Source organism: Colossoma macropomum, unplaced genomic scaffold (assembly GCF_904425465.1).
Source record: "Colossoma macropomum unplaced genomic scaffold, Colossoma_macropomum, whole genome shotgun sequence".
In the NCBI taxonomy this organism is placed as follows: Eukaryota; Metazoa; Chordata; class Actinopteri; order Characiformes; family Serrasalmidae; genus Colossoma; species Colossoma macropomum.
Genome location: NW_023494800.1, coordinates 26,590,955 through 26,600,974, shown reverse-complemented (window position 1 = coordinate 26,600,974; position 10,020 = coordinate 26,590,955). Strand labels below are relative to the sequence as shown.

The 10,020-nt window shown below is 40.6% G+C and overlaps 1 protein-coding gene across 1 annotated transcript in view; it reads right to left on the bottom strand.

Moving 5' to 3' along the window:
* Nucleotides 1–1,662: 1,662 nt before the first annotated feature.
* The window catches only part of kctd16b (potassium channel tetramerization domain containing 16b), a 65,405-nt gene continuing 57,047 nt past the window's right edge, over nucleotides 1,663–10,020 (bottom strand). The window contains exon 2 of the mRNA XM_036588447.1: nucleotides 1,663–2,123. Coding sequence (XP_036444340.1) covers nucleotides 1,663–2,123 — 461 coding nt within the window. The remainder of the gene's footprint in view (nucleotides 2,124–10,020) is intronic.

Genomic DNA, 10,020 nt, shown 5'->3' with positions numbered 1-10,020 from the left:
AAAATGCGCTTGATATAACAAAAATCAAGCCGCCTATTAGTGTGTGTGCAAGCAGCTATGCTGCCCACGCTTCCAAAAGAGATCATTGATATTCCAAGCCACTAAACTAAGTGAAGCCAAGAATGCTCAACAGAGCCAGTCAAGTGAATGTATTTTTTGACTTTTCATGCCTCAAAGGAAAAGAGCATAAAATCAATTACGCCACTGATTAACAGACGGATGACATTTTCTCTCTCTCTCCAACTATTATAACCCTCATAATCAGAGCGTGGCTTCAACTGGTGTGTCAAAATAAATTAATTACATTACGTTGAGAATTATTAGAGCATGTCACTTCATTCTGTTTTGCAGAGTGAAGATTGACAGCCTTTTTGTTAAAAAAAAATGATACATCCCAAGTTGTTCTGCTAATGAACAAAAATTCTACACTGATATTTGCGTAACTTATAATCACTTCTTTAGACTGTATTTTGATTTTCATATTGATTTTTATAGGTTGCATTTCACAAAAAAATAAAATTCTGTTTAAATAATCTTATTCCTATAGTGATATTTTTGCACTTTACATTAGATTAAACACTTTTCAGTTTTGAAATAGTATATCAACCCTGCTGTTATTATAGTTAATATTTGTGGTTATTGATTACACCCATAAGAATAAACTGAGATGTGATCTGTTGCCTATAGTTGGTCCATCAATAGGAAGCAAAATGTAATAATCAATGTTTGTTGACCACACTATCATTTATGAATGCAATCCTTTTGTCTTTGTTCAGTGTTCATCAGTGGCAGTATTGGGCAGTGTGTGTTCTTGTGTGCAGCTTTGCCCTTATGTTGATGTGTGTGTGTGTGTGTTTTTATGCGTAAGTGTTTTTCTGTGATATAAACCTAAAATGCAGTGTATTATCATATTATTTTCTACACCATATTAAACTTTTCACCTCTCCTTCAAAGTAAGCCCAAACTTATCCCATTTTAAAATATCACAATTCCACATCAATATAGGCCGCAGTTTCAATACATGAAGGGGGGATGGTGTTGAGTTTCCACCCACTGTGCGGAACCACTTTTACAGCATGGCTAAAACTCCAAATGGAGACTGATATGGTGAAGAGGTTGGACCGTTAGTTGAGGTTTGGAAATGGAGCGAGGAAAAGCTGAAAGGTGGATTACGCGTGGTCTTCTGTGCTTCCCGAAGTGTTGAAATCAAACCTGGCTCTCACGTCCGCCACGAGGCACCAGCTATTTTTAGCGGGGGGCACTGTGGGGACAGCATGAAATTATTTATTATACGGGTGTGCGTTTGTCATCCGACCTTTGGGCCACCTGAACGCAACCACTAGCGCCACGGACATGCTAAGGTCAACGACAGACATACATTTGTGCTCATCTGTGCTAGAGGACACCATGATCCGAAAGACCAGGAAAGTGTGCTTCTTTCATGAAAACGATGCCTTTTCTGGGCTCCAGAAAGAAGGATGCTTACAAGTCAACTTGAAGGTAAGTCTCAAGTGATCCTCCAGTGAATCACTCAAATCAAACGAGATCTGAGAACAGAGACGAGTCCGAGGCAGTAGTGAAGAATCGCGTACGTTCACAGCTCACAGCTTTGTATTCCTGCTTCGAGAGGGGTCCAAAATTCTCCCGGAGCCCTGCGGTCCTTCAGAGGCGGTACTTGCGCAGCAGGTCAGCCTGCCACATGTACTTGCGCTCTGGGAAGTGGTCTGGGATCTTGATCTTACGGAAGTCCTGGATGCACTTCTCCAGCTCCTCTTCCACGGTCATCTTCTCCTTAGTGGGTCGCTTCTTGCTGGTGCTAGTGTCCCGGGCACTTGCGGTGAGGGTGCGAAGGAGGTCGCTCTTGCGCCGCTGCTCGGACTGCTGCTGCTGCAACAAATGCTGCACAGGGCCTTTCTTGGGTGGCCGGTCCAGGGTCTGTACATGCGTCTGTCGGCTCACGGGGCCACGGATGACCGTGCCCTGGGGAGAGCTGGCCTCCGACTGGCTCTCGGAGCTGGAGGTAGAGAGCTCGTTGAAGGAAGTACCGCTCTCGCCCTCACCTTCTCCTTTGTGGCCCTTGCAGCAGCAGTCACAAGGTGGTGAAGACCAGCGAGATGGACCACCTGAAACAGAAAGACGAGAATATGAATGACAACAAAGACACATTGATTGGTTTGCTGTTGACATTCAGTTTATGGACTCCCATAAGAGCACTGCTTTGATCTAGAACTAAGAATATATAATCTAATGTGACACTCTAAGCCTGAATTCCACTGCTTTAATTGGTTAGTGCTCCTGCTTTGTTGGAATGAAAACCCTCAGCCACACCGGCTCTTTGCAGATAAGACTGGACACCCCTGCTGTATCCAATGAATATTTTTGAACGGCAGATCACTCTCGGTCTAGCAGTGACACTGCTATGTTGCACAATAACACTCGTACCAGAACCACACATACTACAACTGTGTTGAGAATGGTCCACTGACCAAATAATACCTGGTTACCAGCGGCTTCGTGGTCAGTAACTGACCAGTGACGAATGGGGTACAGCAAGGGTGTACAACTCGGTCCTGGAGGGCCGGTGTCCAGTACAGTTTGGTGATTTACCTGCTCAAACACACCTGATTCAACTCACCCATTAATTGCAAGGTTCAGTGGGTGTGTTTGAGTAGAGGAACTACCAAACTGTGCGGGATACCAGCCCTTGAGGACCGGAGTTGTACACCCCTGGGGTAGAGAGTGGCTGACAACAGATGGGCTACAGTCTGCAACTCAATGCCTAGAGAGGACCCATAAAGCTTCACATCAGACTATTTTCTGTCAGGCAGTAAGGCTGATCCTGGTGCAACATGATTGGAGGCAACAGACAGTGATCAGCTACAAAAAAGAAAAAGTCAGCTCTTCCCAAAGTTCACCACAAAAGGGAGAATTTGTGATGGACTCAATGTCTAGTAAAGGGCATGAAGCTTCATTAACTATAACAAAAAAGCGCAAGTGAAGGAAACCTAATAACCACTGTTGAGGTAAAAAAAAAAAGTAATCCATTACAAATGACTAATTACATCTCTGAAACTGTAAGTTAGATTAACAACAAGTTAGATTAAGATTATGAGTGGATAATGCTGTTTGAAAACTGAGAAAATGTTCATTAGAAACATACTGACTTTGAAAAGAGCTGCCTCGAAAGCCTCAAAATTGTCATGGGGTTTCCCCTCTGCAGCTTGTGGAGAGAAAGCACATGGGTTTCCCCATTTAGCTTTGATTCACTCCAGCTCCACCCTGGCTCCTCCCTCTGGAGAGTAAGCACATGGTTTCTCACGTTTTGTACTGGCTCACTACAGCTCCAGCTTCACCCTGGCTCCGCCCACACATTATTACACTCACCTGCAGCTTGTTTTGGACTCGTTATCTCCTGTGTACATACGCTGCTTTATATGGGTCACGCTTTGCAAGTCTTTCTTTTTGTTCTCTGAGTTCTGAGCTCTGTTTTTAATTATTGGTTTCCTTTGTGTTTTGTGTCTTGCTTGTTTTTCTGAACAATGATTTGCCTGTACTGTTGCTGCCTGCCTGTGACGACCATGAGTGTTGGATTGCCCCTTAAAAAGCCATTTCAGACATGTATCATCCATCAACTCCCCATTCATTATAAAATTAAAATCTTTAAGATAAAATGTAAAATGACAGGCATGGACAACCTGTGTAGAAGAAATGTAAGATTTACATTTAAATTGCATTGTGCATAATTCATATTGTTCTCTTAGAGACATATGAGTAATGCAGGTATTATTATATTATAGTTATGACCGCATATAATGCAGTATAGGCCACATATAGTGCTGTTTTAGTTATCCAGTGTTTATTACACATTGACCCAACTTTTGCCAGTCAGAGGAAGAGAAGAGCATCCCCCTCTTTTTTTTTGATCTAATGCATTTTGCCATATCACTTATGAAGATGTGGCGCCACCCCTGAAAGCGCATACTGTAAGCATGTCCATTACGAAGGGACACCATCTGAGGTGGAAAGGCAATTTCCAGCACAATTCACCACGCACAGTGTTCCTAATGAAGTCAATTACACAGGCTGTGTTTTCTGAGGGCCGTCAGTAAGGCATTGTGTCTTTTTGCCCCCCCCTCCCCCCACCCACTGATCTACACTATTTCGCAACACTGATCCATGTCAGATTTTTAATTATGCAACTTCAGTCCATTTGCATTTAATTATGCAAATTCCACTCCGGATGTCAGAAATGATTCACAGCATGCGAGCTTGCTCTTGATTGGACCCATTAGTTGTCTGTATGGATGTTTATGCACGTAATCGGGGGCACACGGACTTAATTGAATGTGTTATAAAAGGTAATTGGGTGGTTATTGTGTGGCTGTGTCCATGTGTGGAGGATACCTCTGGAGGACACCTGACGTGCACAACAAAAAAATCACAGAGCAAAGATAAAATGCAATTCCTGCCTCACTGAAGTCGTCAGCAAACTACGTGAACATGACTTTGTAAGATAGCGGGATGTAATGTCTGTGGAAGCACAAAAGAAGTTATGTTCTCCTCAAACTCTGGGTGAGGAGCTAGCAATCAATAGTTCATCACTGCAAACTTTGTTTTAACTCCTCCAAATGGTATTTCAGTGCTAGCAGTGCCACTAAATATTAAAGGTTTCGATTTGTCTCTGGATTGATGAGCTATTGATTAGAGCTGAACAAAGTGCAATACAGTGCACCGTTATTCATGATGGATTAAAAGTTAATGAGAATACATCAGAGAGGCACACATTTACACACCCGCCGACAACAAGAAAAGACCAGTACTGGTTACAGCGGAAACTGGCAGAATTTCCACAAGTCGTATATTTAGTATGATCAATTGGTATTTGTCAGTATGCCATATCCAGAACCACAATAATTTGTGATGGTAGCATTTGTGCAGGTTTGTAATCCAGTGCCTATGAGACAGTCAGTGACTTAAAATAACCCAAAACTGCCATTAGCAAAACAGGGCACCTGTCTATACTCAAAACACCAAAGCAGAGGCCCATCAGGAGTGTCAGGAAATAGATCCTTTTTCGCTTTTTATACAACTCAGAGTGGAATTCATTTGTGTCAGTTGGTATAAAGAGGAACCTTTGATCGATGAGCTGGAGTCTCATAATTGGTATTTTGAAAAATAGGCCTTGACTTGGCAGAACAGCTAAATCTGCTGGTAGCCAATTTTTCTGTCTAAATAGAATTAACAAGATGCACCAAAGCAGTGTTGACAAATACCACACATTAAATGAACCTTGGTGAATAATCTGGCAAACCATACAACTGTCTTTCCGGGGGAATTCCCTGACATGCTGTTTATATCCTCCTGCATTCAAGAACTATAACAAAAGCGACACCCTACTGTATACACTGAAGATACTGAAATGCAGTCAACACTGGCTCTACCTAATAAGTAACATAAGCAGCTGCTTGGGGCCCCATGGCCACCACGTGCCCCCACTAACAAGATCTGGGTTATTACTGTACCATCAGAGAATGCGTAGAGAGGAGAACTGCCACTCAGCAGTGTCTTCCTGGTTTGTCAAACACTAAAGGCCGCTCTTGAGCGAGTCTAAAATGAATGGGTTGATATGAATCATAGCTTGTAAATGCTTAAACATTTTTTTATATAGAGGACTGCATTCATTATCTAAACACAGAACAATATTAAACTTTTTAACACAGCTGTTATATTTTTGAGTGCTTTTGAACTCAGGTAATAGAGCCTAATGATGATGCTTCATGTACATTCATGATGTCACTGAGCGTGAACTGCTTCACTGAGCCAATGAGCTACTCCGCTCGCCAACAAATCAGAAGTCACTAGATATAATACAAACCAATCAGCAGTCAGTAGCAGTAATGCCAACCAATCAGCACTCAGTAGAAGTGATGCCAAGCAATCAGCACTCAGTAGAAGTAATGCCAACCAATCAGCACTCAGTGGCAGTAATACCAACCAGACCGCACTGAGTGGCAATAATGCTGACCAATCAGCATTCTGTAGCAGTAATGCCAATCAATCAGCACTCAGTAGCAGTAATGCCAACCAATCAGCACTGAGGACTCTCTTGCAGGCGCCCTCTGGCTTTTTGCAGTCATGTTTTGCAATAATGGGAGAAATTGGAAGCGGCCACGCTCCACATGGACCACCGAGTATATTGATGAAGTAAGGACCTGTTTTTTTATTTAAACTGCGGGGCTGGCAACTTAAGTTCTCACCTAGAAATAGGCTGGTCAGCTAGCTAACAGGATAAAAGATAGCCAACAGCCTAAACATCTCCATCATTAGGTTAATACCACAGGCTTGAATTAAAGCACTTACGGTATGATTAACTGTAAAACGGCAGTATAAAAGCCTAAAAAAAATGTCACTTGAATGACTTACACGCTTCAAATGTCCGCGTTCAAATGTCAGCCAAACCCAGGCTGAATCCCAAACGGCTCTGTATTCCCTAAATAGTGTGCTAGCTATGAAAGTTTAGAAATTCTAGCCTCTACAGCCAAATAGTGCATCATTTATCGAGTGTGGATGACTGGGACTATGACAAATGACTATTTCTTAGCTATATTTGCACTGTTGGGGTGCAGGATCCAGTATTTAAATTCCAACATAGTGCACTATGTAGGGAGCAGGGAACCATATAAGATTCAGCCCCAGCACGAGAAGAGGGCACCACTAGGTTGGTGCTAAATAAGACTTGTTGTGGTAATTTGGTGACTTATAAAGCAAAGGTTTTTGCATTAAACAGTGCTTTGTTATCATATATTCATTGTTAAACGACAAAAAGTTAAAAAATTCATGAAATGACCACAATATACAGCGTTGGGTGACCGAATGTTCTCCTCATTCAGGGGTCCAAGGTTGCGTGGCAATGATACCATACTCTAAAGGAACTATACTTCTTGGCGGAATACTTTTATGTCCATTATTATTAATAATAACTCAAATTATTTTCTGAACAACTGTGTATTTTATCATATTTCATGTTGGCTGCCATTTTATAAAAGCAATAAACCACTTGAGACTGTGTGTTACTGCGATTGATGCGAAGCGGAAGTGGCTTATCGCTTAAGTAAAAAATAGAACTTTGAAGTGTTAACATAATGCCGTTTGTTTTGGCTTGTTGTTCGACAAGTAGTAGTGGATCAAGTGTCTGTCTAGTGAGGCAGGATCAACTTAGACAGGGTTTCTGACTAAGTTTCTAACACAGCTGTAGTTAACACCTTTCTCTACTAATCCTCACGCACATGCACATGAAAGCACCACATTCATGACTAACTGCCAGTCGTGTGAAACTTAAGGAGTTGCCAAGGAAGAAAAAAGAATACACTGTAAAAACTAAAGGTGTCTTGACTATCCAATATCTTTTCTTTCGAGTGAGCCCTCATGCACCTTTAGGAATTCCTAGAACTTTCAGGCCAAAGGGGGATAAATTTAAGAACCCTAGATTTTCCTAGATTTTTCTCAAATCCCTCAAAGTCCTCTTGTATTCTAGCAGGTTCCTTGAGTAACCGAAAGTTTGGGGAGCAACTACATCCATTAAAATCATGACAGAACTAGGGCTTGCATGCCTGTATTTAAAATTTCATTTTGTGTGGAGGTTTGATGTGACCACGTGAATTCTAATAACTGGCATTTCTCAAAATACTAAACCAAGAAGAACCCAGCAGTTTAAAAAGAGGTTTCATAAGCAAACTTATAAATTATCTTAAGCTGCACTTTTCAAAAGGGTTCCTGGAGGCTCCCTAAAGGGTTCTGCCAGTGTGGCAAGCTGAGGAACCCCAAGGGTGCCTTCAGTATCCTTTCGTGTTTAAACCAGCATCCACTCCTCAAACCAGTGTCCAGTCATCAAACCAGCATCCAATCATCAGCAGTGCACGATTAGCTAAATATAAATGTATATACTTTCGACAACTTGCGGTAGTCATTGTTATTAGTTAGCCTTTCACTTTACATCAGCTAGCAAGATGAGGGGCCCACAAAAAACCCTGCTTAGAGCCACCAAAAGGCTAGAGCTGGCCGTGAATGGAGTAAACATCTTACAACTAATTTCTATCTCTACTATGCCAGTACAACTTAAATGGTTGTGCGTCTGACCATCATTAAAGTATGGACTGTTTTCTTTTTAGCAATGGCATGAAAACGCTTCCTCTGAAAGAAACACAGTGAGGAGAGTACATCAGTGTCCAGCTTCTGCAGAAAAACTGATGCTGTATTAAAAGTCAAACAGAAGCTCTTTTGAAAAATATCAGTATTAGCAGCCGCACTAGCTTTGAGTTTAAATACAGAGAATGCATGATCAGTGTTCCAGATGTCAGCGGAAAGCTCCCCATTAGCAATTTTGTCCTTTCTGCGTCCCCAGAGGTGTGCCTGTAGGATGTTGGTAATAAGACCCCTAACGACTCTGCTCATTTCAGAAGCCGCTAAATTGATAATTGCATTCTTTAGCAGCATCATGCTGCAATGTGTGCAGAATCACAGGCATCAAAGCGCTCACAATGCAGCACAGTGTCCACTGTTGTCTGACAGAACAGCCTGTACATCAGTGAGAACGCTCACTGTTTCTCCTCTCACATGAAGAGTTTGTAGATGAGTTTCTTGATGCAGGCTGTCTCGCATTAGATTGAGGCACAGATTTACAATGCTAATCCTTTGTGTGTAAACCCGTCGTTGAAATATGGAGCTCTGCATTGGCATAATCTACATTTTCATGGCCTAATTATGCAAAGTTTTCTAGCATATGGGTTGTTATTGGTTGTCATTTCCCCTGGTGGTAGGAATAGAATATTTCATAGATATTTTATAAGTGTAGATCAAACCTAAAGGACTTTAACTGACAGCAAAAGTGTAAAATCAATTCTGTACTAGCCAAAGCCATTTTAGAGGGCCTTTCTGATGACCCTCCATAAAAGCAGTATGCTAATATGCGACCTACAGGGTTGAATACTAATGGAACACATATAACAGTGTTAGGTAATCAGAACACATATGCAAAAAAGCACATTTTGTTACAGTTACAGAAAAAATGCAGTTATCAGATTACAGATTAATAATAGATTATTTATAATAGATTAATTAATTATTATTAGACATAATAATAGAGTGATTATCAACAGGTTTATATTCAAACCGTGTACATTTAAACTGGTCACGTTTCAGCAGGATCTGCCACTGTAAATGATAAGTATGTCATGTGAATTATGTAGATTTGAATCATTTTTAATTTCGGGAATTATGCTGAAAGTACTATGGCAAAAATATAATATTGCGATACTTCAAGAAATTTTCAGAATATACAATATGTCATGACAATATTTTCAGACGTTTGATCAGTAGAAACAGAGAGAACCAGCAGTGCTACATTTTAAAAATGCTATCAAAAACCGTCAATATAATGATTTTTTATTCAATATTTGACATAATGTGTTGCACTAAATCCAGTAAAACAGGACTAATTTTGCTCTGTTTATAATAAAACGTGCAGTTCCTCAGTGACAATATCTAGAACATGTTCAGAAAAGCATATTGTATTCAATCGTGACATAATTTATCATGATAATGATATATATTGTCATATTGCCAGCCCTATTAGTTATGTTGTGATGTCACAGCACATAGGTGTTTAATGCTTTCTGATTGGTCTAACTTGTCTATAGGCAGTTCACAGACTCCATGTTATTAAGTTAAATTTCCCCATTTAAAACTTGTTAATGATAATATAGGCTATTATAAAAATTGCAGCTCTTGTGATTTCAATATTACAATATTGCATATTTCAACCCTAGTTTGACTTGCTGATAATCAAACTTTTGCTGACATTAACTTACCGGATTTCAATGCTGAAGTGAACTAAAGTTAACTAATAGTTCACAAACATGAAAAGAAAACAAACTCTTGGTAAAGTTAGTTTCGTGTTTGAATAGACTATTTCTTTCTTTAGTAGTTTTCGAATGATGGGTGCAAAATGTTATAATGTGTAAA